The sequence below is a fragment of the Cynara cardunculus genome (assembly GCF_001531365.2).
Source record: "Cynara cardunculus var. scolymus isolate 2C chromosome LG 8, CcrdV1, whole genome shotgun sequence".
Taxonomy (NCBI): Eukaryota; Viridiplantae; Streptophyta; class Magnoliopsida; order Asterales; family Asteraceae; genus Cynara; species Cynara cardunculus.
In genome coordinates this window covers 22571440-22585788 of record NC_037535.1, presented here as the reverse complement: position 1 = coordinate 22585788, position 14349 = coordinate 22571440, and the positions used below count along the sequence as shown (strand labels likewise).

Below are 14349 nucleotides of genomic sequence, written 5' to 3'. Positions count from 1 at the left end.
TTGTTTATTGGGTACCTGCTAAAAGACCGATTACACAAGTCTAAATCAGTTATACATTTTGAACTAAGGATTAATTTAAAGATTGAGAACAATTATACCATAACCGAATATGTAGTGACATTATTTGATTGGGTTGGATTCCTATGAGAACGAGAGTTAAGATGAGAAACATAAGAAGAGATTCTCAGCCTCGAATGCACATTAGGAGGAGATGTAACCAGATCAATCTCCGTATCAAGCGTGAGTCATCGACGGGTTTGAGATGAAAGCTGATCAATGGTCCAGATCCCTTTTTACGTTTCTCACATTAACTTTCATTCTCATTCGTACTTTTTGACCACGATCAATTATAAAAAAATTAGTCACTAACCCTTGTTTTGTCATATCTATATTAAAGGTATAAGCAAACATTAGAAGTACCATGAAGCCATGATTATATATAAATAATTAATATGATCATATCATAAATAATTAGAAGTAATGAGAAATACAATGATTAAAAGTTCCATGACATCATCCATAATTTTCTTTCCTTTTGAGAAATTTGAGTTTATCTACTTAAAATTTTTCAATATATATATATATATATATATATATTCTAAGGGGGTGTTTGGATTGCTTCTTTAAAGTGTTTATTGACTTATTTTGGTATGCTACCAAAGATAAGCAATTTTTAGTGTTTGGATGAGAAGAATAAAAAAAAAATGCTTATACCGGTGTCAAACCGGTAATAAAGAGTTTTTGATAAGTTAGAACTATCTAACTTATCAGATTCAACTTATTAGTTTTGGAAACCAATTTGCTTTTTTTAACCCTAAACCTAAATTACGCATCAGATTGGAGCGACCTTCACCTGCAAAATCGAAAATCAAACCGTCCTTCATTGCAAAATCGAAAACCGACCTTCAATCGACATCGACCTTCACTCGAAAATCGAAAATCAAACCGACCTTCACTACAAAATTAATCCAACACCAACCTTTAATCGACATCGACATCGACATCGACCTTCATCAACGTTTTTCTTTCTGGCTTCCATGGCTGCCGACTTCCATGGTTTCCGAATTCCACGGAGATGGTCCCTATTTGGTTCGATTTCACAAAAATTGGAGAAACGGAGATGGCCCCTATTTGATTCGATTTCACAAGGTCCTTTTGGTCATTTTACATTTATAAGCAAAATATGTCAAACAATAAGAAACAACTTATCAACTTATACCGCCATAAGTTAATCTAAACACTTTTTATAAACTACGATTTAACACCAGATAATTTGATAAACACTTTTAAAAAAAACGTAAGTTGTTTTATATAAGCAATCCCAAACACCCCTAAATATTGAAAAAATATCTTCATTTACCCATTTATATATATAAAAAAAGTAATTGAGGTACGCATACATAATTAAATGGTGTTTGATTGTGTTTATAAGAGCTCGATAGTCTTAGTTTAAAGTGATGGCACTGGTCAACAGTTCAACGCTGGTATTATTTGAATCTGTATGGTCCCAGTGAAATACAATTTAAGTATATAACTATTTCATTATTGTGCCCTTGTTTAAGGGAGTAGAAATGTGTGTATTAAATCTTCCAGAGTGTAAGTATTATTGGGGGAGACTTTAGAGTTTAGAACCGTGTTATTGTAACAATTTTTCATATAGTGGATTCTCTCTCTAGAGGCCTGTGGTTTTTCTTCGTTTTTCGACTTTCCATGTAAATTCTTGTCCTTTACTTTTCTCTACAAGTGTTCATTGCTTAGGTTGTTGGGAAACGTTCAGGCTGATTTCCCAACAATATTTGCAATTTCATCTAGAAAAAAAAAGGGAGACTATATACAAACAAAATGTAAATTCCTAAATACTCCATACATATCAAACACAAGTTAATGGAGCTAGTTTTGAGCTTGGGAGGCAGGGAGAGACCTATCTGCCTCCCAAGGCCCTTAAGCTGATCGGATGTACATTGTATTGGACGAGTTGTATTGGATGAGTTGGTTTATAGTGTTTGTTTTGAATTTCTTTTCTTAAAAGGCTGTACGTTCAAACCTGATTTATAGCAAATATCGTGTTATTATCTTTTAATTCTCAATTTTTATAGCTTTTGTTTTTAAAAACCTTGGAGGAAAGCTACTATATAAAGAGATTGAACCCGCGAGCTTTACTTCCAAATGCAACAAACCTATCAAAAGATTTAGGTCTTGTTTGTTTTTTTTTTTTCATTTTAAACTCTTAATCACCAGTTTTATATGATTTAGTCAGACGTTTTATAGTTCACAACGTATGTTTTTTCCTAGAGCGTCTTATCTCTTAATAAGGTCTAGAATAAAATTGGTAACCTAATATCATAAATCCCTCTTATTCGCTTACCACACTCCATCTCCATCGCCTCCAGTTCTCTCAAATCAACACAAATCGAACCCAGCGTTTCCGTCACCTCCAGTTCTCTCAAACGACCCAAATCAAATCCAAATTAAGCGCAAACCATTCCTTACGGGTTTTCTTCCCTGTGCAAACCAGTCCTTGTTGAATCTTCAAGCTATTTTCGTGGTTTTCGTCCATATGTGTTCCCTGTTTTGATTTTGTTTCTGTGAATAAGGTATATCGATCTACGAAGTATGCTATAAGTATGCCTTAACTTTCTTTTCACCTTCAGAACACACACTCAGAAGTCCTATAGCACTCACCTCCTTGTCCTTGTAGCCATGTACTCCTGCTTACTATCTATTTTCTTTGATTTTATTCTAGGAAATCAAACCAGGTATATCCCTAATTTTAGTATTTTGTCCGTTTGATTTTCTCCTGTCAGTGGTTACAACCTAACGAATGCATATCCCACCATTTTTAGTATCATGTGTTAGCAAATAGGATTTGATTTGATTCTTTTGGCATGAAAAATTATGTAGAGAAAAGTGTGGTTCCTATAAATTTAGATCAGGTTTGTCTCTCTGCTTTGCTACATAGTAGGTGTATGAGCTGATCATTTCATTACATACATCCAAATCATAAAGATAAGCAACAATCATCCCAAACCAAACTAGAAGATTGTATTAGATCCATCCATGCATTGTAAGGTGAACTAAGTCCATATGCAAAAGAACATCACACCTGTTTTGTTTGTTTGAGTTTATGGTACGAAAGAACAAACACGTACATGTACGTTGCCATTAAATCAACCTGAAGGCATAATAAGCAAATCCCATCGATTTCAAGGATAAAAACAAGGACCATGATAAACACCATTTCCAAAAACAAAGACGACACATATTCAACATATATATAACTAAACCAAGTATGATCCAATACAATTCAGATATGGAAATCCGAAATTATGGAACTTGAAATACAATTTGTCTGAGATAACAGTAAACAAAAAAAAATCATAAAAATTTACACCCCCCATCCAACCAAACCAAAATGGAACAATAATATGTGACCTAGATTACATTATGGCTAAAAGATCTCTAATACAGATGGAATGGTCTTGGTTCAGTATATCTTGGCCACCAGCTGAACAAAGTTGTCATACTTGTCCAAATATTCTTAAGCTCGCATATGTGAATCAATAAGTTGTTTTTGTGCATGTTCACATGTGAAACTACTATAAACTCATGTATGTGAATCAGTAAGTTCATATATGAACTATGATATAATATTAGTTGTTTTTATACCTATTCACATGTGAACTTATTGATATCATACAAGTTCACATATATGAACTAAGATTTACTACGACTTTGTGAAGGTTTTCCATATATTTCATTCTTATGGTAAAATGGTGTCACAGTTTGAAAAAATTTATAGGTTTGCCTATGTTACAAGGGTTTCAACCACTTTTGTCGTTGGATCATCATAACGTATCGCAATAGCAGATGATGAAGGATTTGATTTTAGTTTTGTCTTGATGATCTTCCCTTGTGCAATTTGGTCATCTCGATTACGATTTTGTCTTCAACTATCCAGTCAAACGTTATCGCATTAAATTATTGGAGAATTTTGTGTGGTTGTAAATAGCGGAGAAAATATGATTTATTTCTTCGTCTTCACAAAAAAACCAAAAAACACATTCACTAAAAAAATCCTTTTGTAGTGAATAATTTATTAAAAAAAATAAACTTAACACAAAAACATATACTGCTTATAAAGCATTTGACAAAAACTCTTAAAAATCATTTTTTATGCGTAAAATACTGTTTATTAATGCATATTACTTAAACCTCAAGATTGCAAGTAGATTGTAATCAAATACAACTTATTAAAGCTCCATATTTGAATTCGTGTAACTAACTGCAGATAAACATAATCAAATACAAAATAAATATCTCATTTTACCTATAAAAAATCTAAAATATAATTAGGATAATCATTGAATTTTAACATAATACTTAATTATTATCTTTATAAAAAAATTATAATATTAAACCAAAAATAAATTATTTTATTATTACACTTAAACTAAATTATAATAAAAAAATAAATTAAAGAAATTACATAAAAAATGAGAACTTTTAAATAATTGATTTGATATTAACATTGATATTTTTTTTCTTCAATTTTTTATGATATATTCAAATTTATATTTTATTCAAAAATAAAATTATTATCGTTTTCTTAAAAACACATAATCTATACTATATTATAAAACATTTGACAAAAACTTTTAAAAAATATTTTTTATGCGTAAAATATTGTTTATTAATGCATATTACTTAAAACTCAAGATTACAAGTAGATTGTGCGTAAGTACAACTTATTAAAGCTCCATATYTGAATTCGTGTAACTAACTGCAGATAAACATAATCAAATACAAAATAAATATCTCATTTTAAATATAAAAAATTAAAATATAATTAGGATAATCATTGAATTTTAACATAATACTTAATTATTATCTTTATAAAAAAATTATAATATTAAACCAAAAATAAATTATTTTATTATTACACTTAAACTAAATTATAATAAAAAAATAAATTAAAGAAATTACATAAAAAATGAGAACTTTTAAATAGTTGATTTGATATTAACATTGATATATTTTTCTTCAAATTTTTATGATATCTTCAAATTTATATATTTTTTTTAAATAAAATCATTAATGCTTTTTAAAAAACACATAAAATCGTATTATAATATCAACAGAAACAAATAATAAAATAAAATATTAAAATCGAGATGTGTCTCATTGAATTGTACGAATATTCTTCTATTATATATATAATACAAGTAAATTTTTATTTATTTATTTAGATTATTGACCTATAAAACTGGAATGAATCATTATTTGTAAATATAAAACTTAAAAAAAGAATAGCAGATATATTTTTAAGAAAAAGAAATCAACTTTCCCAAATGCTGTATCTTTGACGATAAGGTTTTGGATCTTCGTTGACTTTGAAACTTTATCTGAACCCTAAGTCGGAAATGGGCAGCAATTTCCAACATGATGATGCGTGTATCTTCATCGCACAAATCAGTAGTTTATGGGTTTTAATTTTACCATTTTATATATGCTTTGGCAGATCGGTTCTTGATTAGCCGGAAGCTGTGGATTTCGATCGCTTACTACGTCATGTTGTCCTAAGCAACAATAAGACTTGCTTCCCTTTCTTCACATTGCGCCACTCATAGTCATAGTAGTAATGCTTGGACCACCACTTTGTTATCTGTTCTCTTTTATGCACACCTCCTGTTTGTTAAAATGCCTCATTGAATTCAACTCTCTTGTTTTTTATATACTCTCTTTATGCACACCACCTGTTTGATAAAATGAATTCAAAATCTTGTTTTTGTATTCACCTAATCCCCATATGTCGTTGTTTTATCTCTCCCATGCATAATATCTGCAAATCTTACGTGGGTTTTAGTGTTTATTATATTAACTTTAATTACCATCGGTGAAGTCAATAAGCTCATTTTTTTATTTTCAGATGGTGCTTAGCATTTTGGAGCAACTGTAGGACATTAATATCTCATTAAAGGAAGATGCTTTTTTTTAACACATGGCTTTCATTTCTTAATTCATCAATGACTGAATAGCATTAAGCTATTAGCATTTTAAGAGGCTCCCAAGTCCCAAATGAAAACAAGATCCTTCCCCACACACCATAGGTATCCTTTTTAGCACTATTCAGATGCCTAAAAAGGCTGTTTCCCTTTTTTTCCTTTAAAATGACTATTTCCCCTTTCTCTTCATCTAAATGTTCATAAGGTTAAAAGATATCATGTGGGTTGTAGTGGAGCATTGTGGTATCATAGACGGACTTAGAGGGGTGGTTAGGTGGCACGGGCCACCGTATTGTTCCTCCGTGGTAAGGTAAAAAACTTAGGTTCATGAAAGGTGCAACCGTTTTATTCTAGAAGGTACAACCGTTTTATAAAGTGCCATCTTATCCAAAAATTCTTGGGTTCGTCCCTGGTGATATAACCTCACCCGTAAAGATGGCCAACGGGCTGGGGATACCGAGGATTTGAATCTCCATCCCCATCTGTCGTCCTCACCGGGAAATGGGGATCCCATTGAGGAATCAGAGATTTTTTTTTTCTGTCTACCTAATTTAATTTTCTACGTAGTGTATTTATATATTATGTATATATAAATGTCAATTTTACGTTTAAACGACATCCAAATCTTAATTTTTGCATGTGCATAAGAATAACATAAAAAAAGATAGATTAAACACAAATATACCAACTATAGTACTTAATAAATGAAATTTTATACTACCGTACTCTTGTATTAACAAAAGCTTACCACAAACAACTGAATCACGATCATCGAAGATTGATCATTATATATATTCATTGTTTAAAATAAATATCTTAATTAAATGCATTAAATAAACTTTATAGAAATAAATAATTTTATATATAATCTATATGCAACAAATTACACATATACCATTTTGGACGATGATTGGTTGACATTTATCCATATATTTTCTTATTTAGATAGAATTGTCGTTTGAACCTCTCTCTCTGTATATAAGGAATTTTTTTATTTATTTTGGGCGATTTTAAGAACCGTCTAAAATATTGCCTTAAATAAAAATAATTTCTTTAAACGAAAATTAAATTACACTTATTTTAAATGCCTTAAATAGAAAATAAAATTTTTAAATAAAAAATTAAATTACATTAAAATCACAAAAATGATAAAAAGGAAAATCTTAGATAAATTTCTTAAATATCTCTTGTATAAATAAATGGGTTTTATGTCCTTACTTGTTGGTTTTTTAATTTTTATTTAAGGTGTTATTTAATAAATTATATGATCTATATTATTCATTTGTTTTCTTATTTGATTATTCTTCTCATTTGAATCTGACTACCTTTCATATGTATATAGAAATGTATAATTAATACTTGAAAGCGGAATCGGAATCGGAAGCAGGGTCGGGAATCAGGTTGGGTTTTGACCTTTTTCCAAGTTTAGAAATATTTTACCCGTTTCAAGTCCACTGAAATTGGAGTAGAACAGAAGTGAACCAGAAGTCTTTAAATAGAAACCAACTTTGAGCAAAAGGGATGTTCATGTGCTCATAATTTTATTCTGTGAAAGAAGAGAGAGAGAGAGATAGAGGGGGGAAGCAGGCAAGCATTACTTGAGAGCAATGAGAGCAAGTAGTGCTACTCTTCTCTTCTCCTTTCTTCTTTTTTCATCACTGTTGCATAGACCCACCTTTGCCACTAAAAGGGTAACCATCCATTATTGCCTTCTTTCTTTCTTTCCAATAACTTAGGTTTATACTTCTCAATTTTAAAATCTTCCTCTCTATTTTCCATTCAGTCATATGTCATCTATCTGGGCCTTCATTCCCATAGTTCTCAAGTTTCAACCACTGATTTCAATCGAGTTACAGACTCCCACTACGAATTTCTTGGCTCCTGTTTGGGAAGGTAATCAAAATCCATTGCTTGTTTTCTACTTTCTCATTCTCATTCTTGTTTCTTTTCTTGAATATATATATATATATATATATATATATACAGTAAAGATAAGGCCAAAGATGCAATCTTTTACTCATACACAAGGCATATCAATGGTTTTGCTGCCATTCTTGAAGATGAGGAAGCTGCCCAGATAGCCAGTAAGTAGTTTATATGGTTCTGTAGAATGATATGGTTAGAATTGTGTGAATAATTATCCATTAATGCAGGGCATTCCAAGGTAGTCTCAGTGTTCTTGAACAGAGGTAGAAAATTACATACAACCAGATCATGGGATTTTATGGGTCTTGAAGATAATGGTGTAATTCCTTCTGGTTCGATCTGGAATAAGGCAAGATTTGGTGAAAATACAATCATAGGAAACCTTGACACAGGTCAGCTTAAAATCTCATCTTTTTTCTTATGTTGGAGATTGTGTTTATGGATTTACTCACTGTAGACAAACTTGCTATTACTTATATTCTTCCAAGAAAGCTGTCTTTTAACTTCTTTCATTTGGGATCGTTGACTTTTTGATCACATTTTTTGGTTATTGGTGGCTTAGTTGTGGATTAGCATCCAATGAGCTTAATATATTCATATTTTGTTTTGGTGGCTGAACTGGCACCTTGTTCATTATATGGCATTGGCAATATTTCAACCCTATATTGCTCAGGTTGCACGAAATTTGGTCGAGGATAATCTGAATTCAGTCTCTCGATTTTGGCAGAAACCGAGAGGTTTAAGCACGTAGAAGTTGTAACGTTTCTCTACATTAAAATTGAGAATGAATGCTTCATTAATAGGTAATGATTACTAGAAGTTATTGAGCAACTGATAGGTGGTTACAAAATGGGAACTGCGCTAAAGTTAAGAAGGTGATTCACCTTTTGAAGGCTTGCCTTCTAGAAGATGACGTACCTTATGAATCCAAGTCTGACCTTTTGAAGGCTCTTGTCTTCTGAAGTGAAGGCATCCAAGTCTTCTGAACCAGTCTGAGTGTCCAGACTTTCGGGGTGTATACTGAACACTTACTCGATAAGTGCTTACTGGGTGTCACTTGTCTTAGCGGGTGGGAAATGGGAAATGACAAGGACCAACAGTCCATTTTGATGGCCGAAAATGAAGGTGGTGACGCTTACCCAATAAGTGCCTCCTTAGTGATTTCAAAAAACATATAACTTTCTGAACCAGACTCAAATTTAGGATTTTCAGAAAGCACATGGCTTTCTAAACCAGACTTCTCATTTTCCGAAAGCACGTAGCTATCTGAACCTTGCTTCTGAATACCACTTAGTGTATACAGTTTAGGTTTGGGGGCGCTACCCTGCCATCTGGCGGCCCCTCTCGAACCATCGTTTAGGTATTGAGATCACCACCAAAGGCACGCCCCCCTTGACCCACCGCCATATGGCCGTTATCCCGCGATCCCAGGTTCTAGCTAACTTATACAAGTGTGCACACTCCTCACTTCCTAAACCATATTATAACTTAACCACCAACCCTTTCGTTCTCTTGTGAATCAAACTACACAAAGCTGTCTGATGATTCACTAAAATCACCAATAAGATCTGCTATCAAATCTTACCATTTTATAATTTAACAAAATGCATAATACACACAGATATCTTTTATTCTGATCATACTAAACCATCTCCAGCCTCATAGTCTTTGTTCAATCTTTTTACCAGGTGTTTGGCCAGAGTCAAAGAGCTTTAGTGATGAAGGAATGGGACCAATTCCATCAAAATGGAAAGGAGTCTGTCAAAATGGTGCAGATGCTAGCTTCCACTGTAATCGGTCAGGTTCTTATAACCACCATAGTTTATACCCAAAGTTTTTCTATACCTGTTTGATTTTGATCAAAGACAACGATCCAAGTAGGCCAATGATACAGGGCAGTTTGTGGTTTTTCATTAAGTCCTGTATGGACAAAGTTCTGTACAGATTGTGAAGGTTTTTGTTTGGGAGGTTTTTCATAGATTGAAGGAGCGTGTTTTTTAATCAAGAGGCAGCTTTGGAAACAACTTGGCTTTCTGCATTAAGCTCCCCTCTGAAAGTTTATTGGATAAGTCACTTTCTATATCATTAAGCCACTAACAAACAGTCATTATAGCTGACCCAATAAGCTGTAAATCCCATTAAGCTCATTAAACCCGTGGTAAACTATGGTTCCTCATGTTTTCTTTTCCTATATGAAGGAAGCTGATAGGAGCAAGATACTTCAACAAAGGTTATGCTTCTGTTGTTGGACCTCTCAACTCCTCTTTTCATTCACCACGCGATCATGAAGGCCATGGGTCCCACACCTTATCAACGGCCGGTGGTAACTTTGTATCAGATGCCAGTGTCTTTGGGTATGGGAATGGAACAGCTAAAGGCGGATCACCACATGCCCGGGTTGTTGCTTATAAAGTTTGCTTCCCCCCTGTGAATGGAAATGAGTGTTTTGATGCAGATATATTGGCAGCATTTGATATGGCCATTCAAGATGGAGTAGATGTGTTGTCTGTATCTCTTGGTGGGGATGCTGTTCCCTTTTTCAACGATAGTGTTGCCATTGGCTCTTTTCATGCCGTTAAGCAGGGTATAGTCGTGGTTTGTTCGGCTGGAAATTCTGGACCCGATGATGGCACCGTGTCCAACGTTGCAGCCTGGCAAATCACAGTTGGAGCTAGCACCATGGACCGCCAGTTCCCTAGTTATGCTGTTCTTGGCAATAAGATGCGTTTCCAGGTCAGTTCTATTCCGTTCTCATCTCAAGATCTCAATGCTATCAACAAAATGCACTCGGTATATCAGATTATATATGAACTCTCACTTTCAGGGTGAAAGTCTTTCGGCAAAAGCATTGCCAAGAAACAAGTTCTTTCCGATAATAAGCTCTCTCGAAGCCAAAGCAGCCAAGGCACAAGCCAAAGACGCGTAAGAATACAAGTTAGTTAGTCATGTTGCATAAGATGCATAACTTAGTGGCTGAACTTTAGCTATTGGCTTAATACAGGCAGCTTTGTAAGGCTGGATCACTGGATCCCAATAAGGCCAAAGGGAAAATATTGGTTTGTCTTCGGGGAGAAAACGCAAGGGTTGACAAAGGCCAAGAAGCTGCTTTGGCTGGTGCTGTTGGAATGGTTCTTGCCAACAATGATCTTTCCGGCAATGAGATTATTGCAGACCCTCATGTCTTCCCTGCTACACACATAACTTACACCGATGGTCTTGCTGTCTATCGATATCTCAATTCAACCAAGTAATGTACACACCCAACTCTTATTTTCGCACTTTGACTTCCAAGGAGGCTAGGCTCTATTGGTAACCCAAATACTGCTAGCCCAACGACCCTTTGGTTGGAAGGCCAAAATTTCCAGGATTTCTTTTTACAACTCGTCATTCCTACCTTTACAAATTCTAACAGGACTCCAATGGCGTACATCACGCATCCATCAACTCAATTAGAGACAAAGCCAGCTCCATTCATGGCAGCTTTCTCATCCAAGGGACCTAACATCATCACCCCGGAGATTCTTAAGGTTATATAAGCATTTAACATCTTCAAGATTTGGCTTACGTTACCTGTTTGGATCATATCTTGATGTTTGTGTTTGTTGATTATCTTCAGCCCGATATAACTGCACCCGGTGTGAGTATAATAGCTGCTTACACAGAATCACAAGGACCAACGAATCAAGATTTTGATACGCGAAGAGTTCAATATAATTGTGTATCCGGCACTTCCATGTCATGCCCTCATGTTGCCGGTATTGTTGGGCTACTGAAAACCCTGCATCCCAATTGGAGTCCAGCAGCAATTAGATCCGCCATCATGACCACAGGTTAGATTACCCTGTTTATGATGAATTAAACCCTCTTAGAGTCGGTTACCAGTTTAAAAAGTTCTTTCTTTTTGAGAAATTTTGATACCTCCGGGTGGGATTTACTGTGCTCGCTGGTTTTTTTTTCAAGTTCGGTAACATTCAGACACTCAATTCAGTTTATTTTTCTTTTATCATGCAGCAAGAACACGCGACAATGCAGTAGAACCAATTACAAATGCATCCCACACGAAAGCAACACCTTTTAGCTATGGAGCAGGGCACGTGCAGCCAAACCGAGCCATGGACCCTGGTCTGGTTTATGATCTGACCACTAACAGTTACCTGGACCTCATGTGTGCACTCGGCTACACCAAGTCTCAAATCGAGAAGTTCTCAGAAACACCCTATTCATGCCCATCCAAGAACATTAGTCTCACAGACTTCAACTATCCATCAATCACCGTGCCTAACCTCAATGGCTCGATCACAGTGACTAGAACCGTTAGGAATGTGGGTTCGCCGGCCACTTACAAGGTCCGAGTCTTTAAGCCGGCTGGCATATCTGTCCAGGTTCAGCCAAAGAAGTTGAAGTTTAAAAAGAGTGGTGAAGAGAAAAGGTTCAAGGTTAGTTTGAAGTCCAAGAAGGGCAGGGGTGGTGGGCAATATGTTTTTGGTCAACTAGTATGGTCAGATGGAAAGCATTATGTGAGGAGTTCCATTGTGGTTAAGACCATATGATTTGAGTGGACAAAGATATGTCTCTATTTTTATTATTAAGTAAAATAATTTTTTAAATATTATATTTGATAATTATTCATTTGCTTAATGATTTTCCAATCAAAACTTGACATTTTTTGACAGACTGGTCTTAGGGATTATTTGACAATTGTTGAATGATTTGATGTAGAATGATTAAAGGAGGCTCATGATACAATATTATTCAGAAGGTTTTGAAACCATTAAGAGAAAGAATTTTTTTGCCAAACAAGATTCACCTCTTAACTATTCAGGAATTGCCTCTTTATGTAACTATTAAGACGTAAACAAACAACCATTTCATATGATTTAAGGTTCAGTGATATAGTTATTTGAACCGTTTGAAAATGGTAAAAAGAAAAATGATGTTATTTTTGTACGGAAATTGACAAAAATAGCCATCCGTCTACCATTTTTACCATTTATCTATACCTTGACAAGAGTCGTTGCTGCAACTTGTGCAGGGTGCATTTTAATAAAAAGAAATGAGTTTCAAACTTGAGGCCGTATTTAACTCATCAATGACTCCTCTACAAGTACTGAACAAAAGTAAAATGTACTTGTTTTCTTAACTCATCAATGCCCCCTCTGCAACTTGTGGAGGGTGCATTTTCTAAGAATAAATGAGTTTCAAACTCGAGGAGGCATTTAACTTATGAATGCCCCCTCCACAAGTACCGAACCAAGTAAAGTTTAATTGTTTTTTTTAATTCATAAGCATTTGTGCGTCAGTCAAGTGTAAATTTAAGAATTTTTTATTTTTTTTATTTTTTAAAGTGAACACTTGTTTTAGGACAAACATAAATAAAAATATGTCTATTTATTTTGTGACGGTTTTAACAATGCCCCCTTAGCAAGTGAACACAAGTCAAGTTTAATTACTTTTAACTCATCAACACCCCATCTGTAAGTGAACATAAGTCAAGTTTAATTATTTTTTTATCTTATTATTTAACTCGTCAAAGCTCTCGTGCGCAAATTGCGATAAGGGCACTTACGAAAGTACTGATAGACTGATACAAATGAGAAGAATATGGTTAGGAGGTGAATTTCATCGGTTAAAATGACGATTTTTGTTTGTTATAAGAGAAAATTAGTAAAGAAGGGTTCAAATAACACGTAGAGCAGGTACCAAATGACCTTTGTTCTAGCGGTATGCGAGTCTTTAGCCTCCTAGGAAGTCAAGAATTCAAACCTCATCAAAGGTGAGGAAAATATGTGAATTTATTTGCCGTATATAAATTTTATATATTTCAAAAAAAAATGTAGAGCAGGTTTTATTTAAAATATTTTTAAAGGTTTGGAGGGTAAATTACTGATATCAAAATAAATTATATTCCGGGCTATCTGCAAAGCAGGTGATCGCTTTATGATTAGTCGGTTCGCATGATGGGTTAGATATCCAGGTTAATAAATAAATAAATAAATTATATTACGATGTCTTTGATGTATGAGACTTTTATGATGAGTTATTATAATTAATAAACAAAATCAAATTAAAGAAGAAAACAATGCAATATGAGACATATCATTCAAGCATATAAAAGAAAAAGTAATCTTGGCGAATTATTATATTCTCTCTTAAGAAATGGATAATTTCCAATATATATATATATATATATATATATATATATATATATATATATATATAAATATAATAAGTTTGATTCAAGGGGTAAAATGGTCCACATTTAATACTAAACCTCTCTGGAACTCTACATATGGATATGCAATGGGTTGATCATCATCTTCTATTCTCCATCTGCAACACCACCAATATTGCCAAATTACCAATTTACCCTCTGATTTTATGCTACACAGTGTATATATATATATATATATATATATATATA

General features: G+C 33.8%; 2 protein-coding genes across 2 annotated transcripts in view; one reads left to right on the top strand and one right to left on the bottom strand.

The window, feature by feature from the left end:
* The first annotated feature begins 7609 nt into the window (after positions 1–7609).
* LOC112516871 (subtilisin-like protease SBT5.3) lies at positions 7610–12505 on the top strand. The gene is made up of 11 exons (XM_025124109.1): positions 7610–7693; positions 7786–7895; positions 7989–8086; positions 8156–8320; positions 9617–9725; positions 10127–10661; positions 10753–10850; positions 10930–11175; positions 11341–11455; positions 11545–11758; positions 11940–12505. Exons 1-11 carry the CDS (start codon positions 7610–7612, stop codon positions 12476–12478), a joined length of 2313 nt encoding a protein of 770 aa, XP_024979877.1. The 3' UTR covers positions 12479–12505.
* Positions 12506–14164: 1659 nt separating this feature from the next.
* Positions 14165–14349, bottom strand: part of LOC112516322 (cytochrome P450 724B1) — a 5251-nt gene continuing 5066 nt past the window's right edge. Inside the window, exon 9 of the mRNA XM_025123336.1 lies at positions 14165–14258. Coding sequence (XP_024979104.1) covers positions 14165–14258 — 94 coding nt within the window. The remainder of the gene's footprint in view (positions 14259–14349) is intronic.

Coding starts and splice junctions, on each gene's coding strand:
- LOC112516871 (XM_025124109.1), top strand. CDS start 7,610: ATGAGAGCAAGTAGTGCTACTCTTCTCTTCTCCTTTCTTCTTTTTTCA. Junction 10,662..10,752: donor GCAATAAGATGCGTTTCCAG/GTCAGTTCTATT, acceptor TCTCACTTTCAG/GGTGAAAGTCTTTCGGCAAA. Junction 11,456..11,544: donor TCACCCCGGAGATTCTTAAG/GTTATATAAGCA, acceptor GATTATCTTCAG/CCCGATATAACTGCACCCGG.